General features: G+C 37.7%; 1 protein-coding gene across 2 annotated transcripts in view; it reads right to left on the bottom strand.

Annotated features, from left to right (window-relative positions):
- LOC122733708 (E3 ubiquitin-protein ligase HUWE1-like) overlaps positions 1–19,313 on the bottom strand; it is a 94,277-nt gene that overhangs the window by 62,364 nt on the left and 12,600 nt on the right. For both annotated transcript variants that reach the window (XM_043974330.1, XM_043974329.1), the window contains exons 14-24: positions 18,482–18,588; positions 18,040–18,217; positions 15,812–15,903; positions 15,188–15,399; positions 8,263–8,320; positions 5,929–6,105; positions 3,627–3,872; positions 2,912–3,045; positions 2,621–2,721; positions 2,070–2,264; positions 854–1,070 (exon numbers count right to left, since the gene is read on the bottom strand). In XM_043974330.1, coding sequence (XP_043830265.1) covers positions 854–1,070; positions 2,070–2,264; positions 2,621–2,721; positions 2,912–3,045; positions 3,627–3,872; positions 5,929–6,105; positions 8,263–8,320; positions 15,188–15,399; positions 15,812–15,903; positions 18,040–18,217; positions 18,482–18,588 — 1,717 coding nt within the window. The remainder of the gene's footprint in view (positions 1–853; positions 1,071–2,069; positions 2,265–2,620; positions 2,722–2,911; positions 3,046–3,626; positions 3,873–5,928; positions 6,106–8,262; positions 8,321–15,187; positions 15,400–15,811; positions 15,904–18,039; positions 18,218–18,481; positions 18,589–19,313) is intronic.

The following is a 19,313-nucleotide window of genomic DNA, read 5'->3' on the forward strand; positions in this document are numbered from 1 at the left end:
CCTAATTGCCTCACCAAAAAAAAAAAAAAAAAAAAAAAAAAAAAAGCAAGCACCTTTTCCTCAGGGTTATTGTGAGGGTCAAATGAGATAAAAATTCTGATATGCTTGTAAAGAAATTGTAAAGCACAGTCCTGATGTAGATTAAGCACTATATACATGTTAGCCATCATTATTAGTTTAAGAATCAAATATAACATCCAGTTTGATATTAATATCTCATCATAACTTGTATCCGAAGACCTTTTAAGTTTTCTGCTTATTTCCCTCAATCCTCTAAGATCAAATGACCATGGCCTCCTTACTGTTTCCCATACTATGTTCCTACTCTAAATGCTAGGTATTCTTCTTTACTATCACTAGTGTCTGGAAATTTTCTCCTCAATTGTCTTATAACTTCCTTGGCTTCCTTCATGTCTCAGTTAAAACAACTTCTACAAGAAATATTTCCTAATCCCCTTTAATGCTAACCCTAATACTTTGTTTACTATCTCCAATCCGACATGTCTTGTTTGCACAAAGTTGTGAGTTCAAGAGTGGGAACTATCTTTCACCTTTCTTTGTATCCCTATAGCTTAGTACATATAGTTTCTGGCACTTAATAAATGTTTGTTGACTGAAATCTACAAGGTAAAAAGAAGTAGAAGACATAAACATAAGCACTGAATTCCAATCACAGGATAACTTTTTATTATGTTTTCATCAGCTATTTATGTGATCAAAAGTCTCTGACTTTATATCAAGCTTAAATCACCCTCTTCCTTAATTTTGGTGAAGTTACATAAAAGGTACACACACACACACACACACACACACACACACACACACACACACACACACTATTAGAGTGTCTCACCTGAATCTTGGTGTAGGTGTATAAGGGGGGGGCTGCCAGGATAAGCCCTTAGTAAGGAGTTTGGTTAGAGCTGAGGCTGTTGATCTTGCTGCAGGTGTTGGTGTTGTTGCAGTGCTCGCTGAATGATGGCTCCTCCTTTGTCGTACAGGAGATCCCACACAAAGTTTAACAAGGAGTCCAAAAAGCTCAGCAAGAGCTCGGCCTAATCTGGAGGAGGCTAAATACCACAAACATGATAGTCAGAGTGGGTTATAAGTGAAAAAATTAAATCATTTGCCAATTTGTTCTTGACTTGCCTTTAAAAAGGACAATTGTGTAAAATGTTCAAGAAACATTCTTTAAAAAATTTACTTTTATCAATAGCTAAGATCTGTACAGGAAAGGATGTAATAAATATTTTAAGGTTGAAATAAAGTAAGTGCCTCATTCTAGGAAAAACAAAAGCTCAATTCAAACAGTAAAAAACTCAAGGATTCACAAAATATTGACAATGAAAAGAACTAGGACACAGGTCAAAGCAATGAGCCTTACCTACTAATTGGGAATCCTTTAAAAAAAATATAAGTAGAGGGGCAGCGAGGTGGTGCAGTGGATAAGAGCACTGGCCCTGGAGTCAGGAGTACCTGAGTTCAAATCCGGCCTCAGACACTTAACACTTACTAGCTGTGTGACCCTGGGCAAGTCACTTAACCCCAATTGCCTCACTTAAAAAAAAAATATATAAAAGTAGATACATGGCTAACTGGGACATTTCCTGGTTTAATATTCAAAGGAACTCATTACCTTGCTAATCAGAGATTTCCTATCAAAAAACACATAAGAGTTTCTTGTCTGGAACATAGTATTACAGTGTAATGAATGAGTAATTTATAGAAACCACAGATATCCAGCCAAAAAAGTAGTTAAACTCTCAAAGGAATTTTAAAAAACCACACAGACCAGGAACAAAGCTATAATCTAAATTGTTCTTGTGGCTAATAGCTTGAACATAATAAAATTTTTCTATCTATAATGCCTAGGATTTACTGGATAACTTGTAATCATCAAATAAAATATACAACTAAATAATCCAAAAGTTATGTTAAAGAGATTTTAAGTTCAATTTACCTAAAAGAAACAGCATTCCTTTCTGTAAAGTATAAAGCTTTCCCAAAAGAAGGGAAGGCCAAGAATTCACTTCCATATGGGGCTGGGTGGCTGTAGTAAAATCACTCACCTGACAGCAAAGGCTTTATCTGTTTGATCCTAGCTGCCATAGCTGGTGTGATTTTGGATTTCCCTTTGGGGTCTGAAGTACTAGGCTCATCAGTTTCCATAGGTGTCAGAGTGTCTCCATCTAGTCCAATTCCTTCCAAAAGGCCGTGGGTGGAAGCTTCAATGATTCCTGCTGTTGATTCTTCTGTTTCTCCATCTATGAATGCAAAAGAGGAGAACTGAGAGACTGCCATGAATGAAAGTTGTTGCTACATTAGGCTAGTTTCACTAGCTCTCAAAAACAAAACAAAACAAAAATCCCTGAGGGTACTGAATGACCTATTAGAGACACTCAGTTTGATTAAATTCCTTAGTAATGAAAAGTCTTAAACTTTCTCCAAGGATAAACCTAGGTTCTTAACCCTAAACAAAAACCAGATATTTTCTAGAACTATGCTTTTAAAATTGAAGTAGGAAAATATTAACAAAAAGAAAGTTGTTATATAAATGTTCTTTACATGCATGTTATCTACAAAAAGAACTTGGGACATATATAGATCTTTTTAGGGTTACCTGTTCTCTTGACTCCCTGGGTTGCTGAACTGGCAATCTTTTCCTCTCTTGGAATAAGCTTCTGCATGTCCATTTGACCAAATTCACATTCTGAGGGGAGGCTGCAAATGCACCAGCAATGGGTTATGCTTTCTTTAACTCTACTAGAATGATGATACCCCTTTTCATTCAGTTACCAATTTTACTTGGCTATCCAGTCAAACAAAAGATATAGCCCTCCCATGCCTCAAACTACTAAATGGATTAAATAAATACTAAAGCAGGAAAATAGGATGTTATATTTCTTTTTACCTGTTTGGGGTACATAGTGAAAGTAAGACTGTACTTTCCCAGACCAGGGAACAATATAACTGGCTCAGCTTACTCAGGACACTGAGACCAAGCTGGGATCCCCACTGATTCACTGATATGGCACGGATCTCACTCTGTAAAGAAAGAAGAGGCTGATATTTCCCCTGAGCAGAAAAAAACTTGTATTACATTGGTTCTGGACTACATTATTCCTGCAAAACAAGACTTTCTCTTTCTTAAACCTGAAGTCAGTAGATAAATGCTAATCACTACTGCTTTGCACTTTGCTATAAGAAGAGGGTAATCATAAAGGCACAGTATTTTTCTGGACTAACAGCAGTGATGTTACTAGAATCTTAATATTCCTCGTGTCCCCATAGTTCCTAAGGACTTATTATGCTATGAGATTATGTGACTTTGAAACTGAAAATACAACGGAAAAGTATTATTCAGAGAAACCAGAAATCTATGAATTATACATCTGGAAGTAGCATTCAATGTTTTGTTGAATACATGGGTTACTTGAAGATCTACTAGTCTACTAAAGAGAAAGTGATGGCACCTTTAACCAAAGAAGATAGTAACTTTATAGAAACCCAGTTTTTCTTGAAATTACTTGAAAGCAAGACAGATTATCTATTTCCTCAGCAGAGAAGGCTTTCAGGGATGAGAATTTAGTCATGGGCTCAAGAAGATTTATCTCTGAGACCCTTACCTGTCCAACCCTGCAGGTATGAACAAACATCATGATATATGCATGAGCAGCTGTGAGAGCATGTAGAAGAGGTGTGGCCTGGGCAGAGAGAGTGGCATCTGCAACACTACCGGCAGAAGCAAGCTCTCGAAGTAGCACTGATCCCCCAGGGGATTCAATTGGATGATGTAGCAAATCCAAGGAGGAGAGGATAGAATCCAATTGCAGAAGTCCCTCTTGAAGGACTTTCGGTTCATGTGACAGAGTCTGTAACAGACAAAAGGTTTCATCCATTTTAAAGGGCAAATTTTGCTTTCTAGAGAAAGTAACTATTTCTTTTCTTACTTGAATGAGGAATGTAAACTTTATAGTCACTATTACAACAAGGACTAACTGGAATTGGAATGACTTCTAGAATCTGTTTAATAGTTGGTTAAAGCAAATTCACAATGCGGGCAGCTAGGTGGCGCAGTGGATAGAGCACCTGCCCTGGATTCAGGAGGAGCTGAGTTCAAATCCAGCCTCAGACGCTTGACACTTACTAGCTGTGTGACCCTGGGCAAGTCACTTAACCCTCATTGCCCCGCCAAAAAAACACAATGGATACAATATGTAGTAACTGGCCCATCGCAATGTTCTCTCATTGTCTCAGTGAAACCAGAGGTGACTCTAAATTTTTCTTGAATATAAATCGCTTGCTCTTAATGAGAATTAAGGTGTGAAAGACAGTAGCTTTAGATGGCTAACTAGACTGTGGAAAAATAGTATATAATTTTGTTTTTCTGAATGCCGTATTATGTGCGCGTGCGCGCGCACACACACACACACACACTCACTCTCTCTCTCTCCCCGCAACACATTGAAGGCAGATTACTTTTGCCTTTCTCTGTATCCCTGTTTAGCACGCCTGACCCAAAGAGCTTAATACAGTGTCTACTACGTATATAAGAGAAGCTGAGTGATTGATTGATTGTTGTGCTTACTTTTACAATATGCTAGCTGTAAGAAAATGATAATTTCCCTTCTGAACCTATATGGAAAGAACAAACTGAGAGGAGAAAATAAGGGAACAGCTGATATGAGGACTGGGTAAAAGACAGCAAAGAGCTAATGTTAAATAGTTGTTGAATTTGAAATTAGTCTTTTTTTTTTTAAATTTATTTTTTTGTGGGGCAATGGGGGTTAAGTGACTTGCCCAGGGTCACACAGCTAGTAAGTGTCAAGTGTCTGAGGCCGGATTTGAACTCAGGAACTCCTAAATCCAGGCCCGGTGCTTTATCCACTGCACCATCTAGCTGCCCCCTGAAATTAGTCTTTTTAAAGAAAACATGTTGGAATATTATAAAAACCCACAAAGATATCCAAATTCTTTAACACTAAAATCCTAGTGCTTGATATTTGGACCCAAAAGAGGTCAAAGATAGAAATAAACCTCTCACAGATACCAAAATAACAACTGTGTCTTTTTAGGATGTTAAAAAGTTTTTCCATTTGTTTTCATTCATTCATTCAGTTTAACCACACATAAGAGTCCAGAAGTTGTAAATGTCAAGTGTCTGAGGCCAGATTTTAACTCAGGTCCTCCTGAATCCAGGGCCAGTGCTTTATCCACTGCACCACCTCTGCTCCCGAACTATTTTTTTTTTTTTTGGGTGAGGCAATTGGGGTTAAGTGATTTGCCCAGGGTCACATAGCTAGTATGTGTTAGGTGTCTGAGGCCAGATTTGAACTCAGGTCCTCCTGACTCCAGGGCTGGTGCTCTATCCACTGTGCCACCTAGCTGCCCTGAACTACCTTATTTTCAAAAAAACTTACGAGTTGACTTATTAGGTAGGAGAGGGAAGAAGAAAATCATCATAGAAATGAATGTGATGTGAAACCAAAAGCCATCAATTTAAAAAGGGAATAATTTAGTTGAAAATTTTTTGGGAAAAAAAATGTAATCTATATACTCATTAGCTCTAAAGAGAAATGGGAGGGATGCTGGTGGCAGACAAGGTTAATTTTATTGCTTCTTATTTCTAATACATTTCTGCCAATGCCAGACTGTAATCAAAAGCAATTTGTGAAACATACCTGCTATTAAATTAATTTCTATTGTGTCCATACTTACCTGTGAAGGTCAATATGGAAGAACCAATCAAATAACAAAGACAATAATCAAATAACAAAGACAAATCTCATTTTTCATTTCAGTTCAAAATACCTGATCTCAGGAACAGTCTGTGATGTCTTTGGGGCTTGTTTTAATGTAGGTGGGGAAAAGGATCAAAATGGGAAACTACAAATTATATTAATATTACATTACAGACACATTTCTTACCAGTATAGATTTGCAGACCCCTGCCACAGCCTGGCAGGCAGCTGATGTTGGAAAGTCAATAGGAAGATTGGGGAGGCCCAAAATGGTGACCAGGGGTAGCAGCCCCTTTTGGCTCACAAACTCCTGGCAGTGGTCATCTGTTGTGTTGTTGCTTAGAATGGACTCCACAAATTTCATCTAAGAAAGAAAAAGTCAGACTAGAGTTGGCAGAAGATAACTTTAAACAGCTGAGGAAGGGGATGAAAGGAGAAAAGTTGTGGTTTTTAAGGAAGCCAAACTAAAAAGTTCAGTTAAGTTTTAAATTGTGGTATATTATCAAAACATTGCCTTGATAGAACCTCTGACATTTCTTCAATTAGTCATAATTTGTGCTATTCTAGAACCCTTTTCCTTACAGACATTCAAATTAAGCGTATTTTTTTAATAGGCAGTTTTCAGAGTTTGGAAGAAATCCAAGCTATCACCACTCATATGAAAAAACACTCTAAATATCACTAAATAGAGAAATGCGAATTAAAACTCTGAGGTACCATTTCACAAGCATCAGACTGACTAAGATGATGTTCCCTGCCCAAAACAAACCCAACACAAAAAAACCAAAAAATGCTATCAGGAGGGGAAAATTCCATTCTAAAGAACTGTTGGCTGATGTATGAACCAGTCTAACCCTTTCTGTACAGCAACGTGCCCTAAAAAACTATTAATCTGAACGTGCTCTTTGATTCACTAATACCATTACTATGTCTATGACCCAAAGAAATAAAAGAAAAGAAAAAAAAAGAACCTTTATGTACAAAATTATTTATTGAAGTTCTTTTACGGTGGCAAAGAAGTGGAATAGAAGCAAATGGCCATGAAACTGGGAAGAGCTGAAGAAGTTGTGGTATAATAAGAAATGAAGAGGACGGAACCATACAATATACAATAACAACATTCTAGAGATACTCAACTATAAGATTTCTGATCAACATAATGATCAACCACTATTCCAGAGCACTCAAGGATGATAACCATTTCTAGAAAGAAAGCTGATTAAACTGCAGAATAAAAACCATTTTCTTTATGGCTAATGTGGGAATTTGTTTTGCTTGAATATGCATATGTATAATGGATTTTGTTTTTTAAAAAAGATTGCCTCCTAAATAAATAAGGCATGAAAGAGGAAGATAGTGGAAGTCACTTTAAAACTGAAATTTCAAAATTATTATTTCACTCAGAAAAAGAAGATAACTGTTTCAACTGTTAACTCTTATCGAGATGGCCTAAACTCTCAAAGTTTTAATTTTTTTCTTTTCTTTGAGGCAATTGAGGTTAAGTGACTTGCCTAGGGTCACACAGCTAGCAACTGTTAAGTGTCTAAGGCCAGATGTGAACTCAGGTCCTCCTGAATCCAGGGCTGGTGCTCTATCTACTGTGCCATCTAGTTGCTGCTGGTAACTGTTGTTCAATTATTTAAGTTGGGGGGCAGCTAGGTGGCATAGTGGATAACTTGACCCTAGATTCAGGATGACCTGAGTTTAAATTCAGCCTCAAACATGTGACACTTAGCTGTGTCACCCTGGGCAAGTCACTTAATCCTCATTGCCCTCTCCAGTCCCCAATGTCATGTTCTCAATTATTTCAGTCATCTGACTCTGTGATTCTACTGGTGGATTTTTGTTTTGTTTTGCAAAGATACTGGAATGGGTTGCCATTTCCTTTTCCAGCTCATTTTACAAATAAGGAAACTGAAACAAACAGGATTAAGTGACTTGCCTAGGTTTACAAAGCTTGCAAATGTTTGAGGCCAGACTGGCACTCCAGGCCTGGCACTCTATCCGCTGTGACACCCACATGTCCCAAAGATAATTACAGTAAGGCAAATTAGCAATTGTCAACTATAACTAGGGATAGAATTAGATATAAAATTACCTAACCTGTTCTTTTGCTTCAACCTAAACTTACTCAATGAATATAATAGGACACATAACAAAGAAAATAACAGAAACAGCATTCATTTTGCAAAGGACATACAATTATAAATCATCTGAGTTTGGGGACCTAATTAGTTTTAATTTCATACACACAGACACAGCTCCCCACTGAAATCTGACTTGCCTTTCTTTTTATTTGTAAAGGTCTGGAGCCCTTTCAGCCCTTTATTAGAATTTCAACCCTAACTAGAAATTTATTCCCATGAAACAAGAACAATGGGATGGGGTTATTCCTCCTTTTGCTATCTACCAAAAACACAAATAAGGAAAGGGTGGTTTTGTTTCCTCTTATGTTTGATTGGCCAATTGATCCAAGGAATAAAATTCATCCTTACTAATACTGCTTATGATAAAACCTTACCACATTTAGGATGTAATCCATTAGTGGAATAGGGCTCCTTTCTTCAGTTCCAAAGACCCTGTTGAAGAAGAGCAAAAAATGTAGTTAAAGGAGAGATGAAATGGGGCAAAAGAGGGAAGACAATTTTATCTTTTATCCTTTTCATATCTATAGATCAGCTCAGAGAGAAAAGACAGTTTTCCTAAAGCAACTTGTTTTAGAGGAAGCATTATAAATATAGGAAACCACTTTTTTTGAAGGGTAAAATACCCACATACTTAACTTACAATGGTTCTGGATGTAAATCCTTTCTCCTAAAATTCAGAGCAGTTTGAAAATGCAACTGAATTCTCAAGAACATATAAGTACAGGCCTTGGATTCAGGAGGACCTGAGTTCAAATCCAGCCTCAGACACTTGACACTTACTAGCTGTGTAGACCCTGGGCAAGTCACTTAACCCTCAGCCCCCCCCTCCCCCCCCCCCCCCCCCCCCCGGCCAAACAAAAACAAACAAACAAAAACCAAATAAATTTAGGAAAAAGATTTAGTTCAGGGTAAAATAAATAGGGTTTTTTTTTTTTTGGTGAGGCAGTTGGGGTTGAGCGACTTGACTAGGGTCACACAGCCATTAAGTGTTAAGTGTCTGAGGCTGGATTTGAACTCAGGTCCTCCTAACTCCAGGGCCAGTGCTCTATCCACTGCGCCACCTAGCTGCCCCAGGGTATAATAAATAGTACAAATTTTTCAAAAGACCATAGCAACAAAATAAAATAGGAAGAGGAATTAGGGTGAATTGCAAGGTGGGTAAGAAATTCCAGACATGCTCAAGAAAAATTTGAATGTAGTTTGTAAGAGAGCTGGAATCAGGCCAGAACTTAAAATATTTTCAATTCTTTCCTTTCCTATATAGTCACTCCTTATAGCTGCTTTTCTTCATTGCCAGTTACTATTTTTGAGCAGTCTAATGACTTGCCCTTACCTATCCCTTCCAGAAAAGCTCAAGATGAATAGATGAGTAATACTGTTCGCACTTAACAAAACATCTGCCATTCTTTCTCCAAAAATCAGTAATAAAGCTTGTGAAGACATAGTTTATGTAGACCATGATGGGATCATCACTGGTTTGCCTTCTTTTAAGGCTTAAACTATGAGGAATTGCTTTGGTGATTTCAGTGAAATTTCTGTTGCTATGGAAAACACAGATGTGAATTACTTCTTTTAAACAGTAATTTAGTTTAAATTTTTTTTGGATCTCACTGTATTCTTCCCTGGAGCCTGAATGTAGCTAAGAATGTTTGGGTGGTCAGCTTATTCATAAAATTCATTGTTGAAGTGGGAGTAGATAAATGTATTGTGGAAAGAAGCCTTGGGTGACTTGGTTAATCAGACAAAGTAATCTGAGATACAGTGATTAAGATATTTTTAGAGGATATGGAGATTAGGTAGCACAAATGGATGCTTATAAAGAGCTTGAAAAATAGCAATAGTATCCACTGACTCTTAATTTCCCAATTTTAGTACAATTACAATAAATTAACAGAGTAGGTTATTAGAAGCAAATGTGAAATTATCTTTTGATCTTCAAAAACTCTGTCGTCAAGGCAGAGGAGAAGCATTGATAATGGGGGTAGAGGCTATTAAATTCTAAAAAGTCTTTGATTCATCCAATTTTAACTCCAGAGCATAGCTAGGTGGCTAACTAAATAAAGCATTGTGACCACAGGCTTAATCTCAATTTCACTTTAATCCCTACTTTTCTCAACCATAAAATGGAAACAATAGCACTTACTCCCTAAAGTTCTTATAAGAGAGACCTGTAAAAAGATCCAAGACAATTCCAAGGGACTATCCACTCCCACAGAAAAAACTGATAAAAAGAGCACTTGTGGATTGTATGTATATAACCTATATCAGATTGGTTAATGTCTTGTGGAGAGGGAGGAAAGGGAGGGAGAGAAAAATTTGGAACTGTAAATCCTATGAAAATGAATATTGAAAACTACCCTTACATTTAACTGGAAAAAATAAAATAAATGTTTGTTTAAAAAAAATATACCTGTAAAAAGTCTGACACAGTTGTTGTCTTTGATTTTCAAGAGGAACAATGGTTTTGGCTTGCTTGTAATTGTATTTAAGTGAAGTAGAGTTGCTCAAAATGTCAGAAGCTTCTGTGGTACACCTATGAAAATCAGTTTCCAGCTTCTAGGTGACCTAATGCCACATAAAAGGAATTAAGCTTTGGCTATGGACTTTCCTTATCAGATTACTCTAAGACTGTAATTACTGTACCACTAGGGAGGATCAACTGACACTGAGCATGAGATTGGTGTAAAAAGGTTCTATAGAAAAAAGGCTTTGTTGCTGTAAGAAATGATGAGCAGGAGTTCAGAGAAACCTGGAAGAACTTGCATGAACTGATGAGTGAGCTGAGCAAACCCAGAAGAACATTATACACAGTATCATCAACAGCACTGATCAACTGTGAGAGACTAGATTCTTATCACCAATCCAATGGTACAAGAAAGTTCCAAAGGACTCATGATGGAAAAGGCTCTCCAAATCCTGGGGGAAGAAACAAAACAAAACAAACAAAAACGAACTGTGGAATATGGATGCTGATCGGACCATACTATTTCTTTTGTTTTTGGTGCTGTTGGTTTTCTGTTTTGAGGTCTTCCCTTTTTGCTCTGATTCTTCTTTTATAACATGACTAATGCAGAAATATGTTTAATGTTATTATGTATATATAACCTATATCAGATTACCTGCTGTCTAGGGGAGGGAGGAGGGAGAAAAATTTGAAATTGGAAATCTTATATAAATAAATGTTGAAAACTATTTCTATCTGTAACTGGAAAATAATAAAATATTTTATTTAAAAAAAAAAGAAAAAAGGCCTTGTGCCTACCATCTAGTTAGGTATTTTGCCTGTTTTACTCATGGCTCTGCCTATACGACTGGTGTATAGGAGAAAAATTAGTTAAGGAAGGAGACAAGTATCAATTAAGTACTTGCTACATGCCAGGTACTTTCCCAAGCATGCTTAATAAATTTTATTTCATTTAATCTTCACAATTCTGGGAAGCATGTGCTATTATTATGCCCATTTTACAACCATAAAAATGTAGATAAAGTGACTTGTCCAATATCACCCAGCCATCAAGCATCTGAATCACACCTGAACTCAAGTATTCCTGACTCTAGATCCAGTTTATCCATTGTCCCAAGGTCAGGGCAAATATTTTTATACTGCTTCTTGGACAGTGTAGCCATAGGTCTGGTCACTTCTTCTGTAGCCAGAAAGAACAGAATTGGACATCACATGCTTCCTCTTGAACTGAATAATCAGGCTGATCACAGGTACCATGAATATATGACCATGGAACCTACTACATGAATGCCCTTAGCTAAGGCAAATTATTTAATTAATGTGTGCTTAATCAAACTCTCGGGGGCAGCTAGGTGGTGCAGTGGATAAAGCACTGGCCCTGGATTCAGAAGGACCTGAGTTCAAGTCCAGCCTTAGACACTTGACACTTACTAGCTGTGTGACACTGGGCAAGTCACTTAACCCTCACTGCCCCTCAAAAAAACAAAAACAAAAACAAAACAAAAACTCTCAATGCCGATCAGAGTTATCTGTCTTTGGAAGAACAATTGCCTCACCAAAACAAAACAAAAAACTTTAGTAAGATGACTAAAAGTAGCCTACTTGTTAAAAACCAAAGATGCAAATTTGTGAAGCAAGCTTCCTGAGGGAATACACTTCCATGGCCTGGCTGCCTTATAAACACAACTAGGGTTCTCCATTACAGAAAAAAACCTTGTCCTATACCTTCCTTCAAATTATGCTATATTTTGGGGCGGCTAGGTGGCACAGTGGATAAAACTCTGGCCCTGGATTCAGGAGTACCTGAGTTCAAATCCGGCCTCAGACACTTGACACTTATTAGCTGTGTGACCCTGGGCAAGTCACTTAACCCCCATTGCTCCGCAAAAAAAAAAGAAAAAAGAAAGAAAAGAAATTATGCTATATTTTTCTTTACTTTCATGGAAAAAAGACAGGAAAACATTATAATCTCAAAGTCTCCATCTCTCTTCTTCTCAATTCTCAACCATTTGTAGTCTGGTTTTTGACTTTATTATACAATCATCAATAATCTTTCAGTTGCTAAGACTGGCTGCTTTTAGTAAATCCTCATACTTATATATAAAAATATAATAAATTCTCTGCAGCACCTAACACTACCGACCACCATCTTCCCATGGATGTGCTTTTTCTTTTGGTTCTACCTACAGGATAGCTGCTTTTCAGTGTTTTCTGCAGGTTCTTCACCCATTTCTAGGTATCTAACTGTGGAAGAATACCAAAGCTATGTCCTTATTATCTAATACCATCTCCCTTGGCAACATCATCATCACTTGTAGGGTCAATATGTTCTCTTTTGTAAAGGACTCTCAGAAAGACATGTCTCCTGAAAATCAGTCATGTGCCACATGATTTACTTAAAATCACTCTTTTACCAAAAGGTTCTTATAGTTCCCATGTTGCACTCTTGTTATTTCTGCCTATTGATCTGAGTTTCACTGTTGTGGGGTTGACAGAATTCCAGTCAAATGTTTAGCTGAAGTCTAGAGGTGGAGGGGGATGGAGAAAGAACACTGAATATATTTCTTGAGTTTTTAGTAGATGAATTCATATACTGTGGGTTAGAAGAATTTCTAATACCTTCATTATAGAAAAAAAGAGCTGTGAGCCGGATAAAATACCTGAAGTAAGGAGGTGGTGGCGATTTCCTCCTTAATGTTTTGTTTGGGATTGAAAGCAGTTTGTCAAGGGACAGTCCAGCCAAGAGATTTCAGTACTACTAATGTCAGCTCCATTTCCACATTTCAATAGCAAACCCTCCTCTCCCCCTACCCCCAAACCTTTTCTTTCTCCCTGAGAAGTAGTAGTGGGCATCCAGTAAATCTGATAAGGAGTTTTTCAGCAGGAATCTTGTGGCTTGGTTATCTTTGATAATGTGCTCCACTATTAATCTTAGTTGAATATTGGCACCACTGCAAAAGTTCTCTGTTTTGGAGACTAGAAGAAAACTGTTTGGAACCGCTAAAAGATAATGTGGATAGATGGTAGTTGCTTGACTTATTTTAGTTGATGGGATCAGTGTGTGGGTGTGGGTATGGGGGGTGGCTGGCCACACACAACCTGAAGAGTCCTGGTGCACGGTCTCTGAATTGCAGAAAAAGTTTTAAACTTTTAATACTGTTCTAAATGTGGTGGCTCCCTCTGTTCTCTCTCCCCATGATCACTCTCACCTGCTTCCAGGAAGCTGCTTGTAGGAAGGAAGAGGAAGAGCGGAAGGCCCGGGAAAAACAGGAAGAGGAAGAGGCCAAATGTCTGGAGAAATTTCAGGATGCTGAGCCCCTGGAACCAGAAGAACTGCATAATTTCACAGACACCATGTTACCGGGCTGCTTCCACCTCCTGGATGAACTACCAGACACTGTGTACCGCGTGTGTGATCTGATCATGACTGCCATCAAACGCAATGGAGCTGATTACCGGGACATGATTCTGAAGCAGGTGGTCAATCAGGTGAGGGATCCTGTGCCTTGTGAAGGTACGTGGACACCCAGTGATTTCGCTTCTTAGAACAAGAAGGGGGACTGAAGATCGCTTTGTTCACTTTGCAGCTGGGGGTACAGCAGATAGAGCATTTGGGCCTGAAGTCAGGAAGACCCAAGTTCAGATCTGGTCCCAGGTACTTCCTAGCTATGTGTGACCCTGGGCAAGTCAGTCAACTTGCCTGCCTGAATTTCCCCAACTGTGAAGTGGTGATAATAACAGCACCTGCCTATGAGGGATGCTGTGAGGATTAAATGAGATATTCGTGTTTTAAAAAGAAAAGGCAAAAGCTTTTCACTGTGCATGGCACATAGAAGGAGCTACAGGAATACTTGTAATCTCTTTCTCTTCTACCCCAGTGCAAAACTCTACACTGTTCTAAGACAAGTGTCCATCTAGGCTCCCTGCCTCAATACCTAATGACAGTGTGCTTATCATCAACTCTGGCAGGCAGAGTATTACATTGTCACATGGCTCTGATGGTTTGTTCTTAAATGGAGCACTTGTAACTTCACCCACTGATCTAAAGTTAACAGAGTTATTCTATTCAGTCTTGTTTTTAAGATGAATGTTGTTGCACGTACAGTGTTAAAAAAGAGAAGACAACTGATATAACCTTTCTTGGAAAGCTGGGGAGAAAAGTTTATGATTCAAAACTGGAAGATGAAGGTATTGTTTATACTCTAAATATGGAAGTTTCCCATCCCACAACCAGAGCACACATAGTAAATACAAAGTTGATGTTTTGCACAACTTTGAAATGCTATATAAGGGAGAGCTATTAAAAACTACAATAAGAGAATAGGATAGTAAGTACTAAGAAACATATTCTCTATTAAATCTGTCTTTAATTTATACCAATAATCAAAAGTCAAATTTTAAGATCTCCTGTTCTACAAAGGAAAGAAAAGTTTAAAGTCATCATGTAAAGGATTGTTACTGGTTCCCTTGTATTTCATAAAATAAGCCTGTAAAAAAGTTATCTCTAGCTCTCAGAATTAGGTTAATGGTCTAATTTAACAGTGTACTAGAAGAAATTTTCCTAAGGCATTCTTGAATATATGACATTTGAATTTATACTCCTCATAAATTGTACAGAAAAACATTTTTAAACTTTAAAGTCAAACAAATACAACAAAATACAAATGAAAATCTCAATTATCCAACTTAAAGAAACAAAGGAAGCTATTTCAATTTTTAAACAACTTACAGTTAAGGAAACTGAGATTCTGAAAGAAGGAATTTGCCTATACAAATAGATTTTACTAGTGCCATTTATAATAAGAGAAACGATTTATAGATCTATGGAAACTTACTGTTGGTTTGCTTCAGTTTCATTCTGCTGAGTAGTACTAAAGCTCTGCATAGCTTGTACTTCTTCTTCTTCCTCATCTTCACTGGAAGCCTCTTCTGCAGCATGATTAGATCTTGGGGGAGGAGCTGAAGTAGTGCCATCAGCTTTTTGAATGGATGGTTTCTGACAAATATATTTTGGATCCTTTCCAAGATTACAGATTTCTTCTAATAGCTAGGAGGTATATAAGAAATTATATTTTAAAGTAATGTAAGTAGACACTTATGTGTAAATAAAGTCATGTTAGAGGACCAAGTAGATAAAGGATGGGGAAGAATGGAAAATTTAGAAACATGTATGATCCACAAAGGGCAGAAAAGATCAATTATTTTTAAGTGTATCTGTAACATTACAAGATTTGGCATGTTGACCACAGGTACCAAGAAACTGAATAAAGGACCAATATCTTATTATAGATTATCAATGATCATTACAGACAAACAAGGCACTCATAAGAGATCCAAAGACATCTCAGTGTTCATTCATGTAAGGACTTGAATGACACATCATTTGCTGCCCCAACTTCTACTTCCCATTCTAATAGGAGTAGCTTTAGATGCAAAGAAAGATTATTGCCCTTTCCTACCTTAATAATAGCAGTTGTAGCATCTGTTTTGAGTGTGGGCTGGTGCCTCATCAGTTCATCAACTGCACTGCCCAGATTGGAAGCAGTATCACCTAAAAAGCAAGGAAAGTCTTTAAAGCCTAAGAGGAGTAACATGTTTTTCATAATCTTAAAAGATTCTGCAAACAGGCAGAAAAAAAATGAGGTGAGAATAACTTTCTTAATTATTATTATTATTTTAGTGAGGCAATTGGGGTTAAGTGACTTGCCCAGGGTCACACAACTAGTAAGTGTTAAGTGTCTGAGGCCGGATTTGAACTCAAGCACTCCTGACTCCAGGGCTGGGGCTCTATCCATTGCGCCACCTAGCTGCCCCAACTTTCTTAATTATTGAAAAGAAATTCATACTCAGAAAAGCCAATACCAACTGCCCCTTTTGGTATTATGTGGAACAGAGGACAGAAATCAGGAAAATGAATTGGACTGGTAAGAATTTCTTAATTTCCCTGCCTCAAGTTTCCTTTGGGAACAATAGTCCATGTGTAAAAAATAAAGCTGCCATGTATTTTCCTTTAGTGTAGCTCTGACCATGGTATTCTCCCTTTTAAAAAAAATAGTGGCTCCCTGTTGCTTTTAGGAAAAAATACAAAGTCTCTGGTTAAGTTTTTCGAACCTTGGATGACTTATTGATTATCTGGAGAAGAAAATGGCAAACCCATGCAGTATTTTTTTGTCAAGAAAAAAAGGCAATATAGTTCACAGAATAATGAAGAGTTGGACTTGACTGAATAACGAAAACCAATCCACCATTCCAGCCTCACTGTATTATTATTGTTAACACACTTCAATCTTGCAAAATTGATCTTTTCTTCATGGAAGATACTCTACCTCTTGTCTGTATGATGCATGCTGACCAACATTTCACTTAGCACTAACTTTCTCATCTCTACATTTCTCTTTTTCTCCTCAGTGTTCAAGGGCTGAGCTGGATTTGGACTAAGGTACTCCTAACTCCAGGGCTGATGCTCTATCTGCTGTGCTACTTAGCAGTGCCCCTCCTCCTCCTGCCTTTTTTTTTTTTGAGTGATCCAAAAACAACTTTATTAAAATTGTGCATTTTTTCCATTTGAGAGGTATTTTAAAGTTCAATGCACAATACTGGCCTAGTGGTTGGAACTGTGGATGACAAACAAATAGTATCGGGTTCATGCTTTAGGAGAATCTGATCTTTACTTAATAGGGGAAGATTGATAGTATTCTCATTTAAGGTTGAATTTTATTTAACAGGTGTCTAGTGAAAAAAAAAAGTATCTCATGGAATGTTGCTTTGTTTGTACAAAAAAAGCAAAAATGACACATCTATCAGTTCAATAAATAATTCCAATAAATAGCATTTCAGTGGCACATAGTCCATAGGTAACATGGGCCAAAACTATACTCCATGTTTTTAGGGCATAAAATTTGCTCAAAATAGCCATTATGTACTAGTAGCTAGAATTCCCTTGCATGCTAATGTGCTCATGCTACTGAATATACAACTGCAGAAATGGGAACTCTTTGTTTAAGGCTGCAAGATTTCATGCTGGGACCAGTACTTCAAAGAAATGGAAACTTGGTATGCAATCTGGAATATTCCTATTCCACTGCAGAACAGCCTTCCTCATTTGGAGTGCTTTAGAAGGTTGAGTCTTGCCTAAGGCAAAAGGAACACAGCTTAAGAAGTTTTGGTATAGAGCAAAATGAAATGATACCTAATTACTTTTCTAGAAGAGGTGTAAAAGCTAATGCTGACAAATTATGTTTTTCTCCCCCAAGCCATGATGGGGACAGGACTATATGGGATAATGTTAAATCTACAAATGTTGCTGAATGTTTAATACATTAAAAGAGAAGCCTGGAGCTCCTTAAATAAGAGCATAATAATGAAGAGATTTTTCTTTTTCTTAAACTGCTAATAAAATTTACTGTACAGAATAGGCTAAGAATATCTACACATCTGGATATGTTTGATCTATCATCTTGCCATTACTCAAAGTCTGCACTAAAATATAAAATCTTCTATAAGAGTTTACCAAGGGTGTGTGTGTGTGTGTGTGTGGCTAGGTGGTGCAGTGGATAAAGCACTGGCCCTGGATTCAGGAGGACCTGAGTTCAAATCCGGCCTCAGACACTTGACACTTACTAGCTGTGTGACCCTGGGCAAGTCACTTAATCCCCATTGCCCTGCCAAAAAAAAAAAAAGAGTTTACCAAGGGGATCAGAACTCCTCCTTCTTCGCATAGCAGGGAGATAATCAGGAGAAAGTAGGACTTTGAAGAGACGTTCAAAAGGTTGACATTGCACAAATGATTGAAGACCTCGTGCATTCAAGCAAAGGGCACTGAACACATTTGGCAGGGATCCAAGTACCTCTCGGGTTGAAGGAACCTGAGAAAAAAGGAATACATGCAATATTCTAAATTTTGTAACTAAAGAGAAAGCTTTTCAAGTGATAGGACCTTGATATTCACTCTGCCTCTGTGAGTCACTCATTTAAATTCTCTTAGTTAATTTCTTTATCTATAAAATGAAGTATGGGAAAAAGGGTGGGGAGAGTAGGACTTTCTAGCTCCACAGCTGTTCTATGAATTAGAGAGAAGAATGCAAGAAGTTTCCTATCTCTGTATTTATGAACTGTCAAGAGAAACTCACATCTTTGATAAGGAGTGCATGCAGCATGACATCAGTAAGCCCATTGTCTTGCAAGGAGGACAAGAATGATGGCTCTTGAAACACAAATACAGTCACCACTTCAGTAGCTGAGAATAATGAGAAAATGTATTAGAACTGAGATCAAAGGTGTCTTGGAGATCACCTTTTTTCCAACTTAACCATCTCTTAAGCCCTGTTTGTCACTGTTTCAAGGATATATCTTTTTTCTGACACAACCATGCTTAAAAAACTTTTTTTAAATTAAAAATGTTTTTTTTTGTGGGACAATGGGGGTTAAGTGACTTGCCCAGGGTCACACAGCTAGGAAGTGTCAAGTGTCTGAGACCACATTTGAATTCAGGTCCTCCTGAATCCAGGGCTGATGCCTTATCCACTTCGCCATCTAGCTGCCCCTGACACAACCACTCTTTATGAAGTCCCTGTTTTTTTTTTTTTTTTGGTGAGGCAATGGGTCACACAGCTAGTAAGTGTTAAGTGTCTGAGGTTGGATTTGAACTCAGGTTCTCCTGATTCCAGGGCTGGTGCTCTATCTACTGTGCCACCTAGCTGCCACGTCCCTCTGATTTTTATCCCATTAAAACTACCTGATGCTTTTAGGCCAAAGAAACTGGGCAAAATCCCACCAGCACCTATAACTAGAAGTGCAGATAGTTGGCTGTGTTTGTGAATATAGGAAAAACCCATTTGTTACAGCTCTCCTTTTCTAAAAATTTTAAATTATATACCCATCAAAATATAATCCTCCCATCAATAATAAAAAACAAGTGTTTTCCCTAATTACTCCAAACAGAACGAATACCTCTCTGTATTC

Source organism: Dromiciops gliroides, chromosome X, assembly GCF_019393635.1.
Source record: "Dromiciops gliroides isolate mDroGli1 chromosome X, mDroGli1.pri, whole genome shotgun sequence".
NCBI lineage: Eukaryota > Metazoa > Chordata > Mammalia > Microbiotheria > Microbiotheriidae > Dromiciops > Dromiciops gliroides.